The sequence below is a fragment of the Micromys minutus genome (genome assembly GCF_963924665.1).
Source record: "Micromys minutus genome assembly, chromosome: 4".
NCBI classification, from domain to species: Eukaryota; Metazoa; Chordata; class Mammalia; order Rodentia; family Muridae; genus Micromys; species Micromys minutus.
The window spans coordinates 46,508,095-46,522,038 of NC_137973.1; the positions used below are offsets into that span (position 1 = coordinate 46,508,095).

The 13,944-nt window shown below is 33.2% G+C and overlaps 1 protein-coding gene across 3 annotated transcripts; it reads right to left on the reverse strand.

The window, feature by feature from the left end:
• Window positions 1-217: 217 nt before the first annotated feature.
• Window positions 218-8,903, reverse strand: LOC308420340 (pancreatic alpha-amylase 2a5; the record flags this gene model as incomplete). Of its 3 annotated transcripts, none has more annotated exons than XM_080916318.1 (10): window positions 218-407; window positions 2,422-2,547; window positions 2,655-2,773; window positions 4,097-4,196; window positions 4,289-4,411; window positions 5,116-5,249; window positions 6,545-6,610; window positions 7,343-7,531; window positions 8,263-8,409; window positions 8,736-8,903. In XM_080916318.1, 10 exons carry the CDS (start codon window positions 8,901-8,903, stop codon window positions 218-220), a joined length of 1,362 nt encoding a protein of 453 aa, XP_080772444.1. The 3 variants fall into 3 exon arrangements, with proteins under 3 accessions (XP_080772444.1, XP_080772443.1, XP_080772445.1); XM_080916317.1 differs by having other exon boundaries at window positions 6,380-6,610; XM_080916319.1 differs by lacking the exon at window positions 6,545-6,610.
• Window positions 8,904-13,944: the final 5,041 nt, after the last annotated feature.

A 13,944-nucleotide genomic window follows, 5' to 3' on the forward strand; every position in this document is an offset into this window, starting at 1 on the left:
ATTTGGTTTGATCCCCGCAGCTCATGGGAAAAGAAAGAGAGGTTACACCATGGAACATGATTGCTTACACATCCTACATACATTCCAGTGTTCAGACAAACACTGTACCCATGCACACAAGATAATTAACAAAGAAAATAGAAATTAAAAATATAATAAAGTGTACATGAAAAAGAGACTCAATTGATGTGCTTTCTACATATATTTAATGTGGTTCTTACAACTTTGAGTCAGCATGGATTGCAATAAATGGGTCTTCAGCAGAGTTACTAATAGAAAAGTGAGCTTTGCCATCACTGCCAACATTTACTTTAAGTCCAGTGCAATTGCCATTGACTTTGTCTCCAGAAATGACATCACAGTATGTGCCAGCAGGAAGACCAGTCTGTAGAGTTGTTGACAAAGACCTGGAAAAAAACACTTGATATTTAATTGGAAGTCAAACCAGTCACATGCAGGAAAATCCTTTATGTATTATTCAGAGAACAATAAATGCAGCAACCTTGTGCTATAGAATAGTAGGAGCTCGGAGCTCAGTAAGAGATACAAACACAAGGACTGTGTTAGCTTGAGCATGCAATGTATCTATACCAAAATCATTAATTTAAATGTCTATTATTTGAATGTCATTGCCTGTAGTGACCAGACAGGGAACCAGAAAGAATGCAGAGAAGCTCAGCACTCAAGTTTTTCTGTGTTTATCTTTGTTGCAAGTCTGTGCTCTGCTGGTTTAAAAATCTGATTAATTTTTTTAAAAATAGTATTTATTCATCAAAGATTCTAAGATTACATGATGCCACACAGAATTCTTTCTAGTATTAATTATAATCTAGTTTTCTATGGATATATACATGTTTGTAGTAGGAAAAGCTTGCATAACTTCTAATTTTCCTAAAAAACAAACATGTGCTCATTCAGGAAAAAAAGTTATGTACTTCAAGTCAGACAATTGACTGTCTCCCAAAGAGATTCTGTGTACTAGAATGTTTTCTCATTTGTTTTGTTTGTGGGACAGCTTCCGTCTACCCAGCCAACCATGGCTGTACTAAAAATCACTATGTGGATCAAGATGGCTTCAGACTCACAGCAATAGCCTCTGTCCTCACAATAAGCACCACTACTGTAAACTGATCTTGAGTACTACAGATGATGGAGTCAAAAAATTCTTAGGCAAATGGGTGCAACTAGAAAATATCAACCTGTGAGGTAACCCAGTCACAAAAGAACACATGTGGTATGTACTCACTGATAAGTGAATACTAACCCAAAAGCTCGAAATACCCAAGAAACAATTTACAGACCATATGGAACTAAAGAAGAAGAAAGACCAAAATATGAATATGTCATTCCTCCTTAGAAGAAAAGACAAATTACTCATTGGAAGATATACAGGGACAAGAGAGGAGAGGAGACTCAAGAAAGTTCAACCAGAAAACTAAGGATCCATCCCATATGGATGAATCTACCAAACCCAGGCTCTATTACTGATGCCAAAAATTGCTTAGACAGGAGCCTGTTGTGGATGTCTCCTGAGTGTCTCTGCCAGAGTCTAACAGATAGAGTTGAGAATGTTTGCAGCTAATCATTAGACTGAGCATGGGAACCCCAATGGAGGAGCAAGAATACAGACTGAAGGAACTCTAGAGGTTTACAACCCCATAGGAAGAACAACAATATCAACCAACCAAACTTCACTGGGATCCCAGCCACTAAAATGCCATCCAAAGAATACACATGAAAGAATCTATACTGGCAGCATATGTAGCAAAGGATGGTATTGTATGGTATCTGTAGGAGGAGAAGGCCTTAGTCCTGTGAAGGCTTGATACCCCAGTGTGGGTTATGACAGGGTGATAATGGGAGAATGTGTGGGTAGGAGTAGAAGCATCTTCATAGAAACAAGAGAGGAATGGAAGGGGGAAAGGATATCATTTGAAAGATAAATACGTAAAATATCCAATGAAATAATAAAATATTTTTAAGAAGAAGACTCAGATAGAAGTGGTATAAGTAAAAGAACAAGAAAGGAAGGCTTAAAGCCAGAGTAAGCAACTGCTTGAAGAAACTCAGAAACAAGTACACATATGCTTTTAAAATATAGAGAACAGGAAACCTGATAACTGAAGACTCTATATAAGTAAAAGTGGTTAATGTATAAGTAATAATCAAAGGTAATGTAAAAAGTACCTGAGTACTAGTATGGCACATTTTGTATCATGTTAATATATTTACTACTGATAAACTTTGTAAAATATGTAAAATCAATGTGGAAATATGAATATATGTTATTGACATTGTACACTGTAGTTAAATAAAACAAAATGAAAATAGTGTTAATATGAGGAAAATAGTAAAGCAAACATCATTTTTCTCACATATACTGAATATTTATTTGTAGATTGCTAATTAATATCCACTTACCAGTCATCATTGTTGAAGACAATGAATCCTCTGTTTCCTCTGCCAAAAGCTACTTGGTTGCTGCCATTATCCCACCAGTTTGCAAAAGGCTGACCATTGACTACATTCCTGAAGGCAACCATGTTCCTAAAAGCACAACATAATATGAAATGCTGGTACCCGTTAATAGAACCATTGAAAATAAAAGTTTAAATGATTTCTCTATTAGACAAGATCTGTAGGGGACATCCCACCTTATTTGACGCCATCGATGTTCACAGACCCAGTCATTGCCACAAGTAGTATCTGCATTAATGGTCACTTCTTTTGTTACTCCATTGTTATTAGGTGGTCCAATCCAGTCATTCTGATCCTTAACCATTGAAAGAATTGGGTCATTTGAATGCTTTTAGCTGCCTGACTCCTGACACTACATAAAACCAAAATCATGCCCAGCATGATAATTCTGTTTCTGCAGTATCTAATTTTTATCTAAGTATATCATATTTTTACAGGCCTTCACTGAAATCTTAATCTCTGTTCAAATTCAGGTTTTTTAAAAGGTATTAACAACACCATATAAACAATTTTTAAACATCCTATTTTCTGCTCAACATCACTAAAAGCTCATCAATGTAACAGAAGCAAGAAAATTAGAATCAGAAAAACTAGGGCTAAGGAACAGACTTCAGTTACTACCTGTGAAATGCACATCAGTATTATAAACACACACACAATCACACACACACACATACACACAATCACACACACACAATCACACACACACAATCACACACACAATCACACACACACAATCACATACACACACAATCACACACACCACACATACACACACACATGACTATGCAAAAAGGTGATAGCTAGATCTATATTAATTAAAGAATGTATATAAAAAGGTTTCTTACTGTTCTGGCTTTATTAAATTACCAATTATAAATGACCAAATTATGATGGCAATATTTATATATTTTTCTGGAGAAAAATCTCATTCTACTCATGGATCCTCTAGAAAAAGAGAATAAATTTCAACACAAAACAAAAGGATTCTTATCTTGACAAGGAATGAAAAATATATGTCAGATTTTGTAGACAAATGATATTTTTATTTGATATTTGGTATCTATTATAAGGTTAGTATCTCACACTGAGACAGGAAACGTCACATTCCATTTTAGATATCTGATTGCCTAATTGTTTAGTTCAGTTTTATTATTGATTAAACATATGACCATAACAAACAAACAAATATTGCATATAATTAAAATTATCTTTATATTTATCAGTATTCCTTAATTCTCATAAGCTTATATTTATTATAATTTCTTTTATTAACATTAGATAAATAGACTTATCATTCTACAGGATAAAAATACTTTTATATGGTGTCATTAATTGTAAAACATAGAGTGAATTTGAAATGTCCTTTAATATTAACAACCATAATTTATTTGTAACTCGAAGAGTCAGTGGTTTGTCAGGCATAAATCTTTCTCCCTGCATCTTTTGTTATCACTTCAACTATGTTTATACTTCTTCAATGTTCTCACAGTAAGAGGACAGAAAACTGTAGTGAATAAGCATTTAATAATAAATAGCATGTGCCCTAACATCACACAAAATTAAAACTGAACCACTTTTTCTATATTAACATATGATATGAAAACTCAAAACTTACTTTTCCATTCTGGAAATTTCTTTGCCAACGGTAACTTGACATTACTCTTGTGAATCCATAAGGATGAGCCAACATAAATCCAACTGCCATTTTATACATTCTGAAAGTTGCAAAATAGTATTAAAGCAGAAGTATATAATCTTTCACTGTCATTAAATTCAGGTCTCAAAGCCACAAAGTATGTTGTCCTACCTAGCATCCCAGAATGTCAGGATAGATGCTCCTCCAGCACCATGTCCTCGCTGATTGTCATGGTTGTCCACAAACACAAGGGCTCTGTCAGAAGGCACGAAACCCCAACCTTCTCCCCAGTTCCTGCATTTTAATAAAAATACATTATTCTTTCATAATGCTTGACATAATATTACATGTGGCATCTCAATTATCTAAATGAACATTTCATGAGAAGTCATATATATATATACATATATATATATATATACATACATACAGACATACATACATATAACTTTTAATGATAACATACATGGGAATTCTATTCACATTTAAGTCTTAATGTATGATCTTTAGTTTTGTATTCTCTTAGATTTTTTAAATTTTATTGTAATATAAGGGACTTGAAAATTAAGACATCTATATTATATAATATAGAATAGTAATTAAATTATAACAGTGTTTTTAAAATACAAACTTTTAAATTTTAATTAATTACCTAGTGTAGAATAAATAAATTCCAATGTGTGGTCACAGTATAGGGCTCATTTCTGAGTATAACTGTTCTTGGGATACTACTATATTTCTAGTAGGCCATAAGCAAACATTCTTGGAATCAAATGGACCTATCAGAACGAGACAAAACTCCTTAAGTGATACTTTGGATATCCCCTGCTATTAGGTGGTTGAAAGAACAAATGCAAAACATAATACATTGAAGTTTAGTAAACAATAAGCATCACAGATAATAAACAAATTAATTTAGAATATTTGAAGATTGTCTTATTGATGCCAAATGAAATCATAGGTAAGATAGATCAGATGATGAAATGGTTTATATTTACTTTAAATAGGACATCTTCTCTCCATTCCACTTGCGGATAACTGTGCCAAGTTTTGCACCATATTTGAATTCTGTGACACGGCCATTTCCAAAGTACTCACTCCCTTTAACAGCCTCACCTCCAAGATCAATGACCTATGAGAGACATTGGGGCATGCGTCATTTTAAGTATATCTTTAAATCATATTATTGAAAGATAATATTATTTAGAATTATTTAAAATAGTTCTGTTATTTGAATGTCTCTAATGCCTTTTGGTATACCTATATTATGATTTTCTTCATAAACCATATGTCACAATATTGAAAGAAACCAAACTACAAAACAAATAACAAAAGAGTAATATTTATTATCTAAATTGGCTGCCAGAAAGAAAAAATCACTAGTTCACAATAAGGTGGCACTTACTATCTTGTCAAGATTAGAAGTGTTTGTAAACTCATTAACTATCTAAGGATATTAGAGATATAAAGGTATCATGATCAGTGAACATCAAGTCAAATATGCCTTAAAAAGGCTTCATCTGTTTGCTTGAAACACCTATATCTCTGAGAGTATGAGACAAATCTCAACATCTGAAGATTGACTGGAGACAATAAGCATTATGATTTCTGTGTCTTGTAAAAGGACACCTTTGAATAAGGGATGAGTCAATGAAGTTATCACTGCCTTGCAACCTGTTATGATAAAGAATTAAATGTGCTACTTCTGGTTAACAACACAGATATTTTTTAACGGCAGAATGAGAAGTCTACACGACTGAGTATTGTACACTGCTAATTATATGCTTAGAGAAATCTGTGATATGGTTATCTGCTGTATGAATTATCTAGTTTACAAAATGATGACATTAAAAAAATACCATTGGACTTAATGAGCCATAGAAAACAAAGGAAAGCTGATAAAAGGGAGTCTTCCAAAGGGAAGAGCACAAAAGGTGGTTGTCCAGTACCACTTCAACCTTTAACATGTACATAGGAAGAGCAATTGATTACTGAATCATTTACAAATGAATCATGATGAACTGCATCAGTTATATGTAGAAAATATATATGTGTGAGTATTATGTGTTTAAGAATATATCTTTGCATACACACATGCACACATTTACATATAGTAGCAGTAAATTAAATACATAGGCCATGATCTTGAAGGAAAGAATGGAAAAGTACATGGAAGTCTTTGGATGTAAGAAAGGGAAGGGAGAAAAGTTGTAATTAAAGTATAATATCAATAATTTTTAAAAATACTATATATTGTTGTACCTCTTGGAAGATGAAAGGTTTGCTTCCTTGAGAGAACCACTTTGTATTTAGATTATGAAGTTTGTCCAAAACTGCCTTTATGTCTCCTGGCCACATGTGCTTAGCAGCATCAAGTCTGAACCCTGCTACACCGATGTCAATGAGATGGTTCATATAGTCAGCCACCTTGGTACGAACATAATCTTTCTCAAGTGCAAGATCCAGAAGGCCAGAGAGACGACAATTTCTGACCTGTTGGGGCAAAACATAATTTATATGGCAAAATCGATTTCTGCTCGAGAAATCACTTGCTCATTCAGTCCTTCATACACTTATCAATAGTGAGTTTTAAATGGGTTTTTATTGTGACATAGAATGTATTAATTTTCTAGTGTGGACTCAGACTCTAAAATTTCTTATAACTATAGAGAATAGCAGAGATTAAAATATATGAACATTTTGGTTGGTTCATTGTCATGACTGAACTTTTCTCTTCTGTCTGCTCTCTGTCTGTATGTCTGTCACTATGTGTGTCTCTTACCCTCTTTCTCTTTCTCTCCATGTCTCTTTTTTAATTTCTTTTTTCTTCCTTCATTATTATTTATTTTGCTTAGGTCAAAAATCAAATCCAAGAAATACACTGCTACAAAATTGTGACTGTGACTTAGTGTTTGAAGATTCTTTCTATATATTATTTGAATTTCTAACATTTTCTGTTTTATCTTCTTTATATAATTGATAAAAACCAAGGTTTTGTTTTAGACAAATCTTCAAGTGATCACTCCTGACTTTATCATTGAATTTAATGTATCCTTACAAAATAATTTAGCAAAAATACAGGACATTTTTCTTTCTAGTTTTTCAGCATTCTTAGTTACTTTTTATCCAATGGAATCTCAATGAACGTTTCAATGTATTTCATGAAATCTGGGCACAAGTGGAAGCGTCGGCAGTTTTTATTCTCATAACTATTTCTCTTATTACCTGATTAGCATCATTGTAGTTATTAATTTCTCCATTACATTTATTATCGTTAAAATCCCAAGCAGAGTATGGAACTGCTGAGAATTCCCGGTTATTTGTATTATAGTAACTTCCACAAGTACTGCTTGTTCCTGCACCATTGCCAGAGCCACACATATGATTAATGACAGCATCCACATAAATACGGACCTAAAAGAGAAAAGTGCACACTTGAGTTGGACTCAAAAATCTATAGAGTCTTTATAATTTCACAGCAAAGTTCAAACTCATCTGCTGCTTTGTAGATTCACTTTATAAAAGTGAGAGAAGTGAGTAATGAAACTATTGTGACTTTAACAGTCTACTATAGTCATACTGTGTGGAAAAGAAGATGGAGATGCTAAGCAGAGAAAAACAGATGACCAAAACTATAAACAAAATTAAGTTTTTGAGGATATAGGATATGTCTTTGATGTTTTACAGGGTTACAAATAAAAAAAAAAACTTAGCTTAACCTGTATACTATATGGTTAAAGACCAGAAGTAATATACATGTTTATTCATTTTAAAACATAGCATATATTTACCACCTTAAATAGTGATAGATGGGGAAACCTATGAATTGCGGTTAGGAAGAAAAAATCAAATAAGCATGACTTAATCATGACATATAAATCAATTCTCCGAAAACACTGTAGGAGGTTTTAATATTTATTCGTTTTAAAAATCAACATTTGCATTAAGAGAACTCTCCTTTCATGTATTCAAATGGTATATATTCAAGGATTTCAAAACTTGACAAAAGATAGAAGAGTACTTTCAATAACACATATAATATAATGTAAACAAAATTAAAAATTAAAACCTGCATATGCAGAAGAACTAGACAAGAGAAATATTTTCTTATATAATAAATTTAAGGAAAATGTGTCTTTACTTACACCAACATTGTTGCACCTCGTCACCATGTCTCTAAATTCATCTTCATTTCCAGATCTGGAGCAAATTTTGTAGCTGATAGGTTGGTATCTTTCCCACCAAGGCCTTGATGGGTTATGAATTATAATGTTTTCATTGGGTGGAGAGACCTATAAGTAAAATAGTTATTATTAGTAGCAGATTATAGCTTATGTTATATCCCTAAGTATTGTTGAAAGCTACCAATAATATGAAATTATTTCTCAACCTATAAAGATTCACTTGTGTTTACTAACAATCACCAGAAATTAAGGAAAACATTTCAGAGATACTACTGATAATCTACAAAAAGTATACAGGTGCCACAACTACCAAAATTTTTCCTTCCTCGGCAACATTATGTGTGAAAAGTAGTGGTGTTTCAATGTCACTGGTCTTGATCAGAATATTTTGTGAGCACATTAAGCTCTGCATTTGATTTGAACAATAATCTTACCTGCACCCCTGCAAATCCCTTAGGAGCTAAGTATCGCTCACATTCCTTGGCAATATCAACCCAGCGCCACTCGAACAGGTGGACAATAGCTGTCCTCCCATCCTGAGTATGTGGGTCATATTGAGCCCAGCAGAAGCCAACGAGAGAAAGCAGCAGAATAAACTTCATTTTGCTTTGAAGTTGTCATTGCTCCTTATTGCACGTATTAATATTCTTTAAAAGGTACAGTTTATCAAGTCAATATTTATGAATAAATATTTAGAGAATAAGATCTTTCTTCGTATCTAAAAGATTTGCTCTTGGGATGTGAACAGGTGATAGACCTTTAAAAACTCTCATGGAAAATAAACTGAAAACCCTTTGAGGCCATGTATTATTTGATTGCTATAGATCTTACTTCTGATACCCTCCTCCAATGCAGTGAGATTAAAACTGGAGGTACATGTAGCTAGAATTATGTTTGCAATATTTGTAGTATTTTTGTTGTACATAGGAAAAAAAGATAATCTATTGAGTTTCTTTATTCTCCTACTCAAATTTTAATTAATTAACTTTTCATATTAATTTTAAGGAACTTCTAAACACTATGTAATTCACCCACTTTAGCAAATAGAGAAGAATGAAAAAATGAAGATTTGGAGTATAAGACAGAACTTATCTACAGAACAAGTCATTTTATGCACATAAAAAATACTGGAGAAATAGCAATAAATCAACACTAACATCAACAAGTTAAAATTAGGTATCAAATGTGGAAAGATTAAATCATGAAGTCACTGACTTTGGCATTACCACAGCCTAATGAGGAAGGAGGTAGAGAAAGAGGAAGAGGAGAAAAGAAGGAGAAAAAAGTAAGGAGGCAGGGGATGAGGAGGAGGAGGAAGAAGAAGAAGAAGAAGAAGAAGAAGAAGAAGAAGAAGAAGAAGAAGAAGAAGAAGAAGAAGAAGAAGAAGAAGAAGAAGAAGAAGAAGAAGAAGAAGAAGAAGAAGAAGAAAGAGAGCCATTGAGGCTCTAAGGGTGTAGTGGTTATTTGTGGTTGTCAACTTGACTATATATGGAATGAACCACAAAGCAGAATTGGAATGCTCACCTATGATCCTGATCTTGATGCTGGAAGATACAAGTTTCTGACTTGGACCTTGGCATAAAGAATTTGAGGCATAGTGGCTATGATTCCCAGGACACTAAGGCAAAGAGATAACTGAGTTCAAGGTCTTCTGGGACAAAGCAAGTCCCAGATCCAGGCTTGGTGGTACACACATTTAATTTGGAACACCTTTTGTTGGATACCTAAATGAAGACATTAGAAGAAGTATGACTCTCTGTTCACTTGTTTGTTTTTGGGACTGAGCAACTGGAATATCCTTTGACTTCCATTCACAGATGCTGCTGACCATTGTTGAGGTGTTGGAATATAGACAGTCAGTTATCAATAAATTCTCTTTCTATATAAAGATTACCTATAAGTTCTGTGACTCTAGAGAACCCTGACTAATACAATGGGCAAGAGAAAAACTATAATTGAAATGATGTAGTCTTTGATCAGTAAGTGTCTTGGTGAAGTATCTATATCATTCAAATATTAGCTAAGGTTTTGATGTGAGTAATGCCCTCATTTTTTATTATAAGTAAGCAGCATGTAAACAATTGTATAATATACTCATTTCTATTTCTGTAAAATAATATATGTAGAAAGAAGCTATAAACCAAAGGAAGTGACTTACTCATGGAGGTTCAATCATGTACTACAAGACAAGACAATCATGTACAAGACAATAAATGCTATCTATTTCTAATTAAAATCACTTTTCACTTATTGTACTGAAGTTTCTCTTTGAATACTGAAGTTTTGCTTTCTAGTATAGTAGCCAAAACATAATTATCTAGTGAACAATGTATTTATAATTGAGATATAAATGAGATAATTGTGCAAATTTAACTCTAGATAAAGTTTAGAATAGTTATCTACAGTGACCATTATCTAATCAGGCTCATAAGGATTTTAATGGATACAAAAGAGTCTAAATGAAGATAGGGTGGACATTACTTCATGTGTATTCTACCAATGAATTTAAATGTATTTTTCATAAGAACTTTATAGATGCTAGTTGAAAATTGTAAACTTAATGCTATGATTGATGAAATTTCCATGCAGTGTTACAGTCAGATTCTGAAATGGCTATTTGTTACCTTTCTAATCCTTCTGGACATTGTTAAAAACTAAGTAGAAGAAGAAGAAAAATAAAACCACCCCTATGAGGAGAAAATGTACTCAAGCAAGTTTACAGTTGAAGACAAGGTAATTATTCAGAAACTGGCAGTATTTGTTAATGAGAAAATGCCTGCTCTACACTAAGAATATGAGGAATTTGGCATGATGGAAAGACCATACCTATTATAAGCTCCAAACCAGTGAAAGAAATGATTCTGTACAAGATAAGTGTCGCAGATAAAAAATGTCAATGTTCCATGTTTAAAAACAACAACAACAACAACAAAAACAAAACAAAAAAAGCATGTAAGTGTCATTTTACAGTGTCAGCAGCCAGAATATGCTCTAATTGTCATATAGGCTTCATCCCTGTTAGTAAATCCATGTAGGAATTCTGATTATACGGGCAATTAAGAGGAAAGATTAAATATATCCTTGGAGCTACCTTCATTATTTAAAAAAAAAAAACTTTCTAATTTCATGCAACTTTGTACGAGACTTTGGTCCCTGTAAGAATTTTGATAGGGTCCTTAGAAGCCATTGTAAAGAATTCTCAATGTAACACAGAGATCCCAAGAGTATTCAAGATGTTCAAATCAGGAGATATAATCTGAAAATGTTTCACTTACAATATGTGCAGCTAGATTAGTAGAGTGCTTGTGTAGTCCAAAAAAACAAATGGAGGGGTATGTAATTTATTTTTTAATATATTATTGGCTTTCCAAATGAAAAGTTTATATTGTTGATCAGAGGAGACCTTATGTTTTTGTAGTATGTTGTGATTGTTAAAACTTGTAGTGACTTGGAAGTTGGAACAAAGGTAATTTTGACTCATGCAAAGGAAAACAAGCAATTGGTGTCACAGGCAAAAAAAAACTTTATCAAAAGGAAAAGTATTCACCTGGTGCATATTTGTTTAAACTCTTGGTTGCTTATTGATTATCCTGCTTAAAATTTGAAATTTGTAGGTGGAGCCTACTAAAAGAAGTAAGACCCTGTGTCAGATTTATGGTTTTACTAGCTTTCCTGATTCCTTGTTTCTTCTCATGATAACAGTACCAGCAACTCTTGCCTCCTACTGCCATGAACAGCACATGGGTATAGATACTAACCACCAAAACTGTAATGAAGATTTACATTAGATTTGTTACCTTGCATCTCTCCAGTTTATTTCCACAGCAGCAAGAAAGTTACTGCAATGGGAGAAGAGAAAAGGAAACAAACAAACAAAAAAAAGGTAGAGGGTTAAAATGTAGGGTATATGAGGGTTGATAGTTAACTTGGTTGTCATCTTGACAAAACATGGAGATACAGCAATGAATAACCCAAATTATCAGTTCATATGTGAAAGAGATTTCATGATTATGCTAATTTGGAAAGGAACCTCAATGGTAAAACTGGAAGCACATTCTAGAAGTCAGCCAGATTTAAAAAAAATATGTCTGAGAGATAGCTTATGGATTTTGCCTAATGATAGTTGTGTCTTCTACTGAGTCCATATGTTAGAGCTACCTCTAGGACTATATCTGCTATAGTTTCTGTCATCCTTTGCTAACATCGAACCTCATGTTTTTGGCCATTCTGTGTGAACTAAAGAAGAGTGGCTGTCCAGGAATGATCCACACTTCAGGGAAAAAAGAAGACCACAGAGGCATTTAGCCATGTGGATTGAGCAGTTGCCAGTCTTCACTTTCTTCAATGTGACAACAGCCATTACTGCATTTTCTATATTTTAGGATGGAAAATAATCTAATAATTCTTTTTAGTACATAATTATATTCATTTTATCGCTACTAAATGTATAAAATCATGAAAACATTTTCAAAGTGGATGTAAAAGGAATATATTCTGCAGTAGTAAAGTAGTTGAGGTGTATAAGTATGAATCCTCAGCACCCATGTAGTTATGCGATGGTTAAAAGTACCCTTAGTCCCAGAACTGAATCCTAAGACTAGAGTATCCTAAAGCCACCTCACCCACAAGACTAATCAAAATGCATACTTCAGATTCACTGAAAGAATCTGAGATGAACAGAATGGAGAACATTGAAAAAAGCTGAGGACTCCATCCTATATCCTCTACAAATGCACAAATGAGAATAAACACCTACAGATACCCGTGAATTCCTGTGTTTCCCATATTTTCCCAACATTTTATCATAAAAATAATATAAAAAGTTTTTACTGTATATTAATAATATTTATTTTTGCTTGAAAATACCAAATCTAATATGAGGTAGATATAATATAAATATAGAAGCACTATCACACACAGACACAAACATATACACGTACACATGACATATGAAAAAGTGCTGGCAGGATACTGTTCTTTAATATTTGTTGTTTTAGGTATGACTCCCAAACTATGCACTATTAACTTAAAGAAGATTATAATACTACATATGTCAGCTTCTGTCATTTAATAAGTACAGGCTGACGAACATTGACTATATCATCAAGATTTCCAACCTGAACACTGACCACCGAGAAGAGCCCAGAAAGTTTAGTGACAAATGATACATTTAGAAAATTCTAGCACATGATACAAATAATGACAAAGAAGGAATAAATGAATAATTCACAGAAATTAGTCATTACTTGAAAACTATTTCAAAAGTAAGCATGAAGGTTTCTTTGCAGGAGGTAAGGATACTAGTTCGCAGTGACTGCATTAAAATCACATGAGAAGTGTGACTACATAGTGGGTGACAGGTGACTACAGAAAAGCTGGAATTAATAATCCAGATCATGGACTGAAGAATAAAATGTACTACACCTTATCTAATTTAATTTTAATTTTAATATCAATTAAAAGAGCTTTTTAATTTAATTTTGAATGTAAGTTCTAGATTATGATAGAAATATAAGAATTTTCTCTTCCCTGACCTCCCCGCAAACCCTCCCACTCACCCTCTTTCCATTCAAGTTCATTGCCTATTTTTTCACTGATTTTTATCATGTGGGTACATGTATGTATCTCCTGAAGATCCCACCA